General features: G+C 41.0%; 1 protein-coding gene across 6 annotated transcripts in view; it reads right to left on the bottom strand.

Annotated features, from left to right (window-relative positions):
* The window catches only part of ncam1a (neural cell adhesion molecule 1a), a 169,590-nt gene that overhangs the window by 30,051 nt on the left and 126,304 nt on the right, over positions 1–13,235 (bottom strand). For 3 of the 6 annotated variants that reach the window (XM_086012063.1, XM_086012064.1, XM_086012068.1), the window contains exons 4-10: positions 13,073–13,216; positions 9,751–9,888; positions 9,536–9,653; positions 7,571–7,731; positions 6,748–6,890; positions 3,885–3,914; positions 192–342 (exon numbers count right to left, since the gene is read on the bottom strand). In XM_086012063.1, the coding sequence (XP_085868189.1) occupies positions 192–342; positions 3,885–3,914; positions 6,748–6,890; positions 7,571–7,731; positions 9,536–9,653; positions 9,751–9,888; positions 13,073–13,216 (885 nt within the window). The remainder of the gene's footprint in view (positions 1–191; positions 343–3,884; positions 3,915–6,747; positions 6,891–7,570; positions 7,732–9,535; positions 9,654–9,750; positions 9,889–13,072; positions 13,217–13,235) is intronic. The other 3 variants (XM_086012066.1, XM_086012067.1, XM_086012069.1) reach the window with 1 other exon arrangement.

Here is a 13,235-nt window from a genome sequence, read left to right as displayed (position 1 = left end):
GCTTGGGAATCATTGTCTTAAAGAAAAACGAATAAAAAAAGGGGAGATAATTCCTCAACGTTTGTATGGGTCCTGGGTTTAACATTAGGACTACTTGAAGCAAAAAAAACAAATCTTTGGCCTCGAATAACTCGGAGTCTGGATCTTCAAAACTGAAATTAGTCGAAAATCGATTGGTCAGGAGGACTTACAGCGAACCTCCAGGTACACAGGCTGGTTGTCCTGACCGATGGAGTTGCTGGCGGTGCACAGGTATTGTCCGGCGTACGTGAAGTCGACGTTTTTCAGGAGGAGGGACGACACCCGGGCGTGGCTGCGGACCACGATGTTTCTGTCGTGGCTCTGCGAGCGAGGAGAGAGAAAGGAAACCGTGAAGGCCACACCACGCATCGATTCTGTTTACATCGGAAAACCATGCAGAATAACCACTTCCCTGGAAAGAAAGAAATGCTACAAGTTAATAGTGGACTCTGTTAGAAAGAATGCAACGGAGAAATTGGTGCAATGAACACAAATTTAGAAATATTTGTATCTATTTTCTGTGCAATCGTTAGTTGGTGGGCTTCTTTCTGGTTGGTGGTGGATGACATAAGATGTTATGAATGAATGGCTGGAGCAAAATCCTCAATCTTTACATTTTCTTAAAATCAAGTCATTTATTTGCAAGTTGTAATGTTTTAAAAATGAGTTAGGAATTGTATGAAACTGTTTTGGTATCATAGTTTTGTGATATATTTACATAGGCAGATATCTAAGTATTACTTTTTGGACATCCATGGCTCTTAACTAAGATTTTCCGAAATGAAGGCCTTAAGTATCTTTCAAAATTCTACTTAATTAAAATTTGTTCACTTATGTTAATCAGCTGATAAGAAAGAGGTCAATCCAAACCACAACATAACAGGAAAGTTTGAAGTCAGTGTTTCAAGTTGTTGTGCAGATAAGGTCAATTTAGATGCAATAATTAGATTACAGTGCATTAATAAATCCTGACAGCTACTAACTATATACATTCACACACACACACGGGAAATTGGCGTAAAAATCATGTGTACGCTTTCGATTACTACTCAATCAACATTAACATGAATTTTGTACAAAATCCGCCTTGCATAATTAACGCAATTCATTTGCGCTAATGAAAAAAATGCTGCTTCATCCCGTGAGTTGCCATTAGCCCGTTTTTAATCGGCATGGTGCGTCCGTGTTCATGCCGATAAGCTGTCAATTGTTGACACATACATACATGCCGAATAAATATGAACAGAAAGGCATTTGCAATTATATATATATATATATATATATATATATATATATATATATATATATATATATAAAATGCTGTTAGTGTGAGCTGTCGTTGCGAGGTAGGCTTTCAGCTTTCAAACATGTTTTATTTTCAGCCTGCAATATGGCGCTTCTCCATTATTCATCGTCCTTTTTTTCACCCCCCACCATTTTGAGAACTTAGTAACTAGCTAAACTATTAACTTGTACTGATAAGCAGGATGAATTTAATTTCCTTCCCCATCGGCCCGGTTATCGGATTGATCTAAAAGATTATCCTGACTGATTTATACGGATCCGTGGACAGCCTTGATGTAGGTTAAATGAGAGACTTGGTGGTTGACTGTCAAAACGACACCGCTCGAAAGAAAAAGAGAGCTGCAGTTGAGGTGCTCTTTCAGCCTTGTATTCAACAGCACAAACATAGTCACACATTTAAAATGAAACCACAAGGAAGGAACGTGGAGATCACGCCGGCCAACCCGACTGACTTCAGACACCTGACGTCACTACCTAGGGCAACGCCCCCTACATTTTTGGGTGACTGGAAAGATTTAATGGCATTTTCGATTCATTTGGGAAAATTGATTTGGTCACTGAACCAATGAAATTCGTAAGTCAAGGTACCACTGTAGTTAGTACAACGTCGCCAAAGTATAATCCTGGAAAACTGTGCTTACAAGTCACACAAAAATGGATAAAAGGTAACGACAGGATGTCATTCATTCACACTTCTGACGAGGGCTTGTCTGAATGCCGCTGAGATTAACGAAAGATCCAGGCAGGTTGCAACGATCAGTTGCTGGTCGACTTTATGTGTCAGCTCGCTCCTTGAAACATAAACGCCACTCGCGTGATGAGGTTGTCCGGGACTTTACAACAACGCTTGCTGGCGGCCTTTGATTGATGATCTGGTAGACGCGTTCAACCGGAGAGCAGCGCTATCAGCGCCCTAGCTAAAGATCGGGCAAGATCAATGACAATGCGATCGATGCGAGCGCGTGAATCAATAGGTGATTTTCTGTGGTGGTACAGCTAACGATCAAACAGGGTTACAGTTCCCCTAATTACACTGTCATTTCGGGAAAGTCCTGAGCACCAACGTATTGAAAACATTGGGATTAAAAACACGATTTCAATCGTGGCTTTAATGCCCTCTACCCTGTCAAGATAAGAACACAGAAAGAGCAGTACAGACTGTAAAGGTCACCACACTTTTCTTTCAGTATCAACACTCATCTACTGGCAAAGGGCAACTCTTGATGTCTAAATCTACTTGACTAGCTAGTGGTCTAAAAATGCCAAACGGGAACCAAAAAGAAATACTAGAGACTAACTCCAACAGTATGATGAATGTAACATTGATCAGGGAAATGTGCACAAAAAACATCCCAGAAAGTGAGTTTGATAGATGACTCGGAAATTAAGTAGCGCCTTATCTTGTTTGCCAGCGCTCTCTGCATGTTAGCCTAAGTTAAGGTCATTCATCAACTTTGATAAAATATTGATGGATTTGACGGATGTTTGGAATAAACTAAAATCTGAGGAAAAAAAAATACAATTTCTATTAAAAAAAAAAGTATCTATCATTTCCATATAAATCACCAAGATATAAATCCCCTCCGATTTTATTGCAGTCATAAAACTTTAAATTCTCACTAGCCTGCAAAATGACAGTTCTCAATGGCGCAAATGTTTACCCACCCTTGGGCTAAAAGCTCACGCTTTCAGTATGTACGGGGGGGGGGGGGGGGAAACTGCCTTTTTTATTTACATGTAGCCATTGCCATGAATAAATAAAATATTTTCCCCCCAAAAAGAAGAAAAGCTTTTGACAACATTGGCAGTAATAGAAGAGGAATCAACAACATTCTTTTAGGAAGAAGGCAAAATGGGATACCAACAGAAATTCCAGGTCCATGCAAATTTGTAGTGCAGCGGTGAACCGAGCCGAGGAAGAACCAATTCCATTTTGGCACAAAACCAGATAAAGTCGGTACGGTCCGATCAGAATGGCATCATCCGCCCATTTAGAAGTCCTTTGAAAACCAAGAAGCAGTCTGTTAACTAACAGGCCAAGGGATGAACACAAAAACCTTTTGTCTCAATCTGTCTTGAAACTTGGTGAAGCAGCATGTGGCTCATTATCCAAGGTTGTTTTTGTACACTCTGTTCCAATTACCTGAAAAAATGTGGGCCATTATGATAAGGCTTCTGACGTGTAAGGCAAGTAAGTACATTGGCTGGTGTGCAAGAAAAGCTTTCTGCTGGGTTGTGTTTTTATAAGGCACAGCAGACGGCATTTACGCCGATGGACGGGCGTCAACCCCGCAATTACCCCACCAGACCGTTGCAGAACCGAATAATAAAAACCTTGAAGAAAGGGCCCAAAAATTGTGAAAAGGTCCACTTTCAACAATGAACACAACGGATGACATTAATAAGTGTGGTACGTGACTAATGTGAACACAGTTAGTGGTCGTCTAACAGCACGCACGCTGAAAGTGGGTTGAGTGGAAACACTTGGGGGTGGTGCTCTAGCGTGTTAAATCTGGGGCCCGTGCAACTACGGCTACGGCTTTTTTTAGTCACCATACCTCGTATTGGTCGGGCCGCGTCCACGAAGCCTGGAGAGGACAAACACACAAAAACAACGACACAGTGGGGCTTTCGTCAAAGAGTCACATGGGGGGGGGGGGGGGGGGGGGTTGTGGGACATACAGCAATGATTTGGAAAATTGGGAACCAAATGTGATATTAGTACATTTGGGAGAAGCCGAAAAATGACCATGACTCCAAGAGACGCTTCATACCGTAGTACGGATAATTACAATTTGTATGTTAGTAGCAGTATACTGGATCATTAACCTATGCTAATGCGGCAATAAAGTAATACAGTTACTATTTGTATTAAAAACACTTCTATGACACTGTAGGGCAAAAGATGAAAAATAACTGTGACTCCCAGAGAAAGTAAATATGGTAGTAGGGATGTTCCATCCCACTTTTTTTTTCAGACTGACACAAGAACGAGCATTCACACCGAAAACTCACCAAGTGCAGATACCTCTAGTACTTTTGGTATCGCCCATGTGTCAAACTGTCACAGTGTAGCGCCAACTACTGCCAAGGAAGACTTACTCAATGTCAGATTTTTTTCTTAGTATTGGTGGCTTCTATTGGCAGCGAATACCCGATCACTTAAAATAAGGCCAGTATCCGTCCAACACTAATACCTGCCATTGATATTTGCCCATCCCTATACGGTAATATTGACAATTAAAATTTTAGCATAAATTATCAATATCAGCAGAGACACAAATTTAGTATTTTTTTACTCTTCAAACTAAGCCCTATTCGGAAACACACTTCAAAAAGGTAAAAAAAAAAAAAGGAACCTTTCACCATCATACTGTACATACGATCAGTGAAAGCATACCATACCATCAAGAAGACCCACTGCGCTGAAAACTCGTATTACCCTTTCAAACGCCCATTGTACTGTCCTGTGCTATTACGACAAAAACGTGTGTTTGCAGGGAAAAGTGCCACTTGGATTCATACCCGACGGACGCCCCCCGTCGACTCCCTGCGTCACTGCTAGCGTGGCTGCAGATTTCCAGCACTCACATTAATTTAGAGGTCGCTGCATTCATAGTGGTAAAAAGAAATCACAACTGTCAAGTGTCGGTCGCATACACTTGAAAGAAATTTCACATGCTGACTTTTGGGGGGGAAAATAAGTGACATTTCAGAAGCGAGACTGACCAACCGTCTTTATGACCCCCCGGCAAGCCATCTTTGTAACCGTTGATCTAATTACCTCAGTCAGCATGCATTCTTCAGACGAGATGTGACTCAGGTTTCCCCTCTAAGTCCAGCCTTTCTCCTTATTTTACGACAAGTCAAAACGATGTGAGAAAAAAGTTCTAAATTATGACAAACCAGTTCTACAAATGTTTTAAACAAATATTAATTGGAGTTTTCCCAGCCTATTTTTTTTTACTATTAAAATTCAGACAGCCTCATGATAATAGCAGACATTAGAAAAACCCACACAACTTCATTTTTGTAACATTGTGACTTTTTTTCATGTTATAATGAAGGACATTTTTTTGGGGGGCAACTGGTGATTTATTTGCTTCAGTCGGCATGTATTCATCAGCTGTGCTTTGATTGTGTTTCTCTTTTGGAAAATAATTGTACCATATTTAATTTCAAATCATCAACAAACTGGCACTGAGGTCCCTCAAGTTTTAAGCGATGTATTCTTAATATTGAAATCACTTTGACTCAATATTTTAATCCCCATCAAGGGCTTTTTTTCATGTCAATTTCCTCAAATTTTATCTTCTAACGGGAGCAATTAAAAAGCAGTAAAGTCTTACTTGTACCCTTTACGAGGTTAAACTGCTTGGAAATTAGAGCGTAAGAGCGGAATTTCATTAAGCAAATGACGCAAGTGGCTGAGGTTCCGGTTTTAATCAGGCAATACAGGGTTTAACATCGCTCAGTGTGATGCCGTGCAGTCGTACAACTTCAATAATAAATGTGTAGTCTCTGACTGCATCATTCAAAGAAGGAAGGGATGGATTTCTTTTCTTCGGCTAAATGTGCGAATTGAGGAACTTGTTTTCATTTTTTAAAATCATATACTGAATTGCCGTAACATCCTCTATGGAGCAGGAAGTACATAAAAGCCGTAAAAACAAATGCACTCTTGCATTTTTAAACCTTTTCAGGTACTTTTGGGCCTTGGTGGAGGTCTGTGGATCCTACTTTAGTTATCTTAAAGGCAGAGAGTTGTGATAATATTGTCCTAGAGAGTATATGACATAATTATAGCGGGCAGTCTTTAGACCTTTGTTGGTTGGTTGGTGGTTTTGGTTGTAGTGAGCTAGTTAGCCAAGTTAACAGTATTAAACTGATTCCCCAAAACATTTAAATGAATGCAGGAATTCAGTAACCTAATCTACAATGTGGTCGTTGAACCCATTCGTAACGTCATCCTCCATAAACCAGGAAGTGGTCTGCTAGCTAAAACGGAACAATCTTAGTTTGTGTACATTTTTTCTCAACGTTGATGCTAGTTCTTTGCCTAGTTAGCCTGTTGGACTAACAGCTAACTAATCAGCAAGCGCTACACTGTTTGAGGAACTATTTGTGTTGGCGGGGTCGAATAACTGTTCAAATAAATCATAATTTGTCGTAGCTTATTAATGTTACCTAATGAACGGCGACTGTAGAACTACGACATCACTCCTTCTGATGCTAACATTAGCACCGATGTCCGTGTTTGCTACAACAGGTTTCCCATGAAGGTGTTATGATATTGGTTTAGTGTCTGCAATGTATTGTGGATTATCATTTTACAGTACGTTTCAGACTGCTAATTTACAATGTTGAGCACAAGTAATAGAATTTTCACATGCCACATCCAACCTTGCTCTCCAACCTCACCTGCTCCCCTTCGGAGAACATCCTGTTTTGGAAGCTCCAGGAGATGGAAGGCGTTGGGTCACCCGAGGCCTCGCAGGTCAGCGTGACTTCGTCGTCAAACTCGGTCGCCGTCTGGTTGTTCAGGTAAGTAATCTTAGCTTGCACTAGTTAGAAATAAAAAAAAAGTAAACCCATGAATAATTATATTCCAGTCTTCTTTTAATCATGTGTTCATTGATAATCAGCACATGGATGAATGTTCAATTATTGAGGGCTGTTTTTCAGCAGCTTCCTGAGCACAAATGAATCAGGGAGCCGCGCCGAGGACATCAGCGCTAAAAGATAAACAATGCTTGCCTGAAGAGTCGGAAAGCTGCAGATGGGACCACACACCCACAGGAGTGCATGTCGTTTCGAGAAAGAGATTTAACTCATTCACTGCCATTGACATATTTATTTGTCTTTTCACAGTCCAGCCATTCAATCTCGGGAATTTAATGATATTTTTTTCAAAAATTTTCAAACGTTAGGGTAAAAGAGGGTCTAAAAATGTCTGGCGGTGAATGAGTTTAAAAGCACATTAAATGGTTAAAAAGCAAAACTTTTAAACCTTATATGGAAAAAGAGGCCACTAATGACAATAAAAACAAGTACTGTAATGGTAAAAAAAGCATATGTCTATAAAAAAAATAGATCCTATTGTTGGGACTTTATTTTTCTGTTTCTGTCTTAAAGCATGAACAGTGATGTTATGACCATATTTAATGGTAGATATTCAAAGGTAGAGTAGGTTTTTTTGCCCTTTTCTACTAATGCACTAAAGTGAACTCATTTTTTTTCTTACCAAACACATTGAGACTGACTTCCTGGCTCATCTCGCCCGCCTTGTTCCTGGCTATGCACGTGTAATCTCCTTCATCCACTTTGATGACATCCTTTATCACCAGCTCGGAGCCGTCCTCATTCAGACTGTACTTATCGCCTGACTCAAGGATGACGTTGTTGCTGCCGACCGGGGAGAAAAAAAAAAGAGAGAAAATAAGAGATGAATAGGAAAGACCAACCTGACTTTCTGTCGCGAGGGAACATGGAAAATGGATCTCTTGGCTTTGTTGAAAATGAATTTTTTGGAAGGCTCATTTTGACAAGTCAGGAAAAGACAGCACTGCTCACTCGTCCCCACTTTACTGGCTTCGTACTTAATTTACGGCAGAAAAAGATACACAGTTTGACAGAATAAGCTATTTTTTCTCCAACTCAAATACATTTACACAGTATTTTTTATCTACTTAACAGGCTACACTGTTTGAGGAACTATTTGTTACTGACAGGCTACTGTCAGTGTTGGTAGTGTGTGTTCAAACTGTTGCCTGCTGTCAAAGCAAACCAAGAAGAATTATTTTGCAGTGTCGGTGGACTAGGAATACTAATTCCTTCATCTGCTCAGAAAGCTCAAAGAAAAAGCTCTCTCGAAAAAAATGAAACCCACAAAAAAAAAAAAAAGAATTTAAAAAACAAAAACTAACTATAATGAAAATTCAAACAACAAACAAGTATTGTAACCATGACGAGTTTACGGGTATCTTTTTTTGTAAAATTTTTCCACTTGCCCGAGGCACCTCTGCTAGTTTGCTGCGCTGACAAACCACCTGTTGATTTTAGCGAGGCGCCCATGTTGTTAATACCAAAACATGCGATTGGCGATGAATCAACCTCAAGCTACAAATCGCCACTGAACATTGAGGCACACGCAGAGGATACCATCGTCACACAACACCAGCCCCGCTCTAATGTCTTCACCTGCGTCTGGTTACAAAAAAGAAAAAAAAAAAAGAAAAAAAAAAAGAGTGTTTGGATGCTTTCATGACAGCCTTGCGAACAGCCTTCGGAAAAAAAATGGCTTGGCCCTCAGTTTTCTGCTCACGTAGCTCGCCTTCCCAACTCAAGCCTCCTGTGGCCGAGGCATCTTCATCATCATCATCCCCGACACATCAGGTGGAAAACAGGGTGAGCGAGAGCACATCCATCAACTAGCGCTACCGAAAAAAAAAAAAAAAAGAAAAAAAAAAGAGGAGCCTTATTCTGTGTTCTGCGGTGGGCTGTGCTGGTATAAAATACAATATTTGTTCAAATATTCTGGTATGTCTAGTAAAGACTAAGACTGATAAAACCCTCCCTCAAATAGACCAATGCCTAATGTTCAGACATGGATATTAAATAGGTAACTTCTGAGTCTAGGTGAACTTTTTAGCTAACCAAGACAGATGGTTCTTTGGAGGTTTTTCCTGGCTTGCTTGAATTAATTTTTGCTGATTTCTTATGGGATTTTTTTCCCCGAAATGTGAAATAAATCCAAAGTCGAGTTCTTCGACATTAGCGCTTCCACTGTAGGTCATGAATATAAAACAATCACATGAAAAATACTAAGTATGTGCTAAACAGCAAGGCTGAACAATTTTGAAAAAAGAATTGTGAATTTTGATATTTTTTCCCTCAATATTGTGATTTATTAAGTGGAATTTTGCTTATCTGGTATGCTGAGGAGAAAAAAAACTTGACGTGCTAGAACAAAAAACTGACTGCAATTTTGGAACGAGCGTGCCAACTTTAGTTTTAATCAGCATAAAAATCTCAATAGAATTTTCTTTTCAAATGTTCCCCAGTGTTATTAACCTTTTCAATAAAATTGTAAAATCAAACAGCAAAAACGTGCAGTTACCACATGAAGACAATTCTGACTTTCACATTAAAAATGAGCAGCATCTCCTCCATATTTGTCGCAATTAATATGGATGCCGGTCATACATACTAGGCCCATGTGACGGCGGGTTCGGGGAAGCCATCGGCATCGCAAGCCAAAAGGATGGAGCCGCCCATATCGGCGGTGGCGTTGACCTCGGACTGCCTGGCCCGGATTGTGGGAAGGACTAAAAACACAGATAGGCCGCAAAATGACAAAAGCATTCGTCAATTGTAGGAGTCGGATCGAGCTGGAGTGTGATCGCCAAGTAGGGAAAGTCTCACCGTTAACGACGACGTTGATCATTTTGAAATTGATCTCTCCGGTCTCCATGACGCGCGCCTCGCAGTTGTACGCTCCCTCGTCGGTCTTCTTGATGCCGCGGATCAGCAAGTGGCCGTTATCCATCACGTTGTATCGCACTGGAACAGCAAAGAAGTAAACAATGCCATTGAGAGTTACCGGGCGAATTGTTTTGCTCTCTGAGTGAGATTCAGTGTGTGAATTCCTTATTGGATAACGACTTTCCGGATCGGCTGCTGGCGGCCGCGATGGCCAGGATGGGCCCGGAAATGCACTGGCCGTTTGGGAAAATTCACATATTTTCCCGACATTACCGAAGGCCACCCCGCCCCTGCTTGTAAGCACATTCAATTGCAATTTTGATTTTGGACAATTGCAGGTTGTACCCTGCCTCTTGCGCAATGTCATGTTAGCTGGGATAGGCTCCAGTTCGCCCTAATGAGATGTATAATACTTTGTATGCACATGTGGTAAAAATGATCTAAATTACCCTCAATTTCTACGCAATTGCTGCTGAATTAATTTTTTTTTTCATTTATTAAAAAAAAAAAAAAAAAATAGGGCATTTGGGCATAGATGCATTTTTGAGATGGTGATATTCCCCATTAGTTTCTAGTGCGAAACACCAAAAACGAGCAATCACATTTTTACCTGAAGGCGAAATAAAAAACTTTTGGTCTCTCTCAAGCCAAAAAGCCATGCGGAGTACGACATTCCAACTTTAATTACTCCTCCCTCTTCAAAGAAGAAAAAGTACTTTTAAACGCTTCAACGGGAGGCAGTCGAGGCCAAATTGAAACGGCTCAATTATGCTAGCTAATCGAGGAAGCGCTTTAAAATGGGAGCTGCGAGCGCCTCGCAGCCGCGCGGCTTGACAACCTGTTGCCGCCTCTGATTAAAGCGTCCATTAACGCTACATAATGGACTGAGCAGCTCTGAGTGAAACCAGGTGGTGCGTCTCACGCGTCACCCAGTCCGAGCAAACTCGCCGAGCCTCGCGGCGCGGTGGCCTTTTTCACATTTTGGACAAATTCCGTGAGCAGTTTAGTGTCAGTTCGAATTAGCATTTGTTGCTGCGATGAAGCCCATTGGAGGTTTAGCTCTATTCTTAGATGGGATCTGGCCTAGACAATATAGTCATCAGTTTCATCTTTGGGGCTGTATTGTTTTTCCATAAACTATGTCTAGGTATTGAGTCTTCGCGAAGGATGCCGATACCAGTGATTAATACTTGAGAAAAATGAGAGAGGCCAGAGAGGTCTTTGTTCAGAATTATCAAATTGAAATTTTATGTATCATAAATATTACTAGTAGTATCGGTACTTGGTATCAGTCTGAAAAATAAGTGATATCGAACATTCCTAGTCCGAATCATTTTTGAACCCCAAACCTCCAAACTTTGATGCAGACGTGTTAAACGCTCAACCACCGTGCTGCCTCTAATATGTTGCATGGTTAGTTTTGGCATGTTCCGTAACCTAAATCCTTCCATGCTTCCATTTTTCAGTGGAAAAGCTTAGACAGCCCTGCTTTTAGTGTACACGCATTGAGTGACTGGGCGTTTTTCCTTTTGAATTTTCCTTCAGTCAGGCCTGAAACATGTTATCTTTTTATTGGCATCATCTTCCAAGGCCGACAAGCATGTCTTGTTCCAACACCGGAGAGCGGATTGACGACTCACAGCAGGGCCCATTGCACCCCGACGTCAAACCCTCGCATCATGACAGTAAATCGTTGCGAATCGTGTAAGTGCTCCTTATGCGCACGGACACTGCGGCTGCTTCCTTGAGATGCACAACCTGCACCCGGCCGAGCCTCACTCGCGGGGAATCAACAACCGTCTGCAACAGCGGAAAAGAACATTCTAATTTCAGGCTGGTGTTTATGTGTCCTCTTTCGCCTCTTTCCTGCTGTGTTTTTGACTCAATGAAATGTGACGGTGCAAAAATCCAACTTGACTTCTCAGAACTTCCACTCGATTGCGGGAAATCACTTTCAATAACGTCGCTCATGCCGAGACGGATCAAACTGACTTCATTAAAGGATACGCTCCGTGTTTTCTGATAGTGACAGGCGGAGGAAGTCTTACATTACTTTGTATTTCTGCTCCCACTCAAGTTGACGGGAACCCCAAATTCCCTCCAGGCATCTTTTCTTTTTGACACTATTCAACTCAATCTACCGGGTGAAAGGATATCAAATATTCACATTCATGCATTATCCAGGACGTTTTAAAAAGGAATGGGCTTTCGTTCTCAGAAACGGGTGCTAGAACTGAACTAGGAGGTAGAGACCAGCGTTTTTGCTGTATTGCACTCATGTACAACACGGGCAACATTTCGTGCCTTAACATCTCAGTAACACAAAAGTAGACATTGTCTTTTCTCCAGCGTTTTTGCTTCTCATTCACTGCCAGACATTTTTAGAGCCTCTCTTACCCAAACATTTGAAAACATTTGAAAAAATATATAAATACGTTCCTGGGACTGAAAAGACAAATGCATTTGTCAATGGCAGTGAATGAGTTAAAAACATTGATTAAAACACAACAATAAGCAAATATGTTTTAGATATTGTATTATTTTATTCCAATCCCCCCCCCCCACATCTGGCTTGTATTAACTTCCCTTTTTATACTATTATTCACATTGTTTTATTCATTCACTTTTATTTTAATCGAAGGATTTCAAAGCAAATAGTAGGGAAAAGTTGAAATAGAAAGCAGGCTTCATAAGATCATCATCATTGTTCCAACAGCTTTAGAGGCCATTAATTGAGTTTAAATGTCAAGCTTGGAGTTCGGCAGTTGTTTTGTTACACGCAGAAGTAATGGAGCACAGTACGAAACAGAGACACTAATATGGTAACATAAATAATAAATCAGAGCTGGGACTCGCACCAAAATCGGCGTTGGTCCCTGAACGTCCCTGAAATGGGTTGCTAATTGTACTTTTGACGAAAAACAAGTCATCGTCCAAAAAATGAAAAACACAGTTTGATCATAATGGTAAATGGAGTGCACTTACGTAGCTCCATGATGTCCAAAGCTTCACGAAACCTCATATTTACTTTTTTGAATACAAATCAGAGTGTACAATGATGCGCTAACGGTGCCAGGTCACCCTACAGAAAGGTAAGTGCTTGGTGAAGGATCACATTTTCCCAAAGGTGTGAATGTAAGGGAACTGCTTGTTTCTCTTTATCGACCCTGCACCTGGCTGGTGACCAATAGAAAATGGATGAAAGGAGTTTACCCTACACATGCAAGAGCGCATTTTGGGATTTTCACTGGGCTCGTCTCACCGTCTTTGTTGGGCTGGATCCTGGCGCCTTTATGCTTCCAAAGGATGAAGGGCACTGGCGAACCCACCACATCGCAGATAATGTCAGCGTCATCGCCCTCGTTGAACTCCTGCGAACTGGGAACATTCTTGAAGGTGATCTTTTCTGAAAGACACAAAACAAA

The sequence above is a fragment of the Filicampus tigris genome, chromosome 17 (assembly GCF_054856515.1).
Source record: "Filicampus tigris isolate MCC_2025a chromosome 17, RoL_Ftig_1.0, whole genome shotgun sequence".
NCBI classification, from domain to species: domain Eukaryota; kingdom Metazoa; phylum Chordata; class Actinopteri; order Syngnathiformes; family Syngnathidae; genus Filicampus; species Filicampus tigris.
Note: the sequence above shows the minus strand (reverse complement) of the source record. Positions and strands in the feature narration are given on the sequence as shown.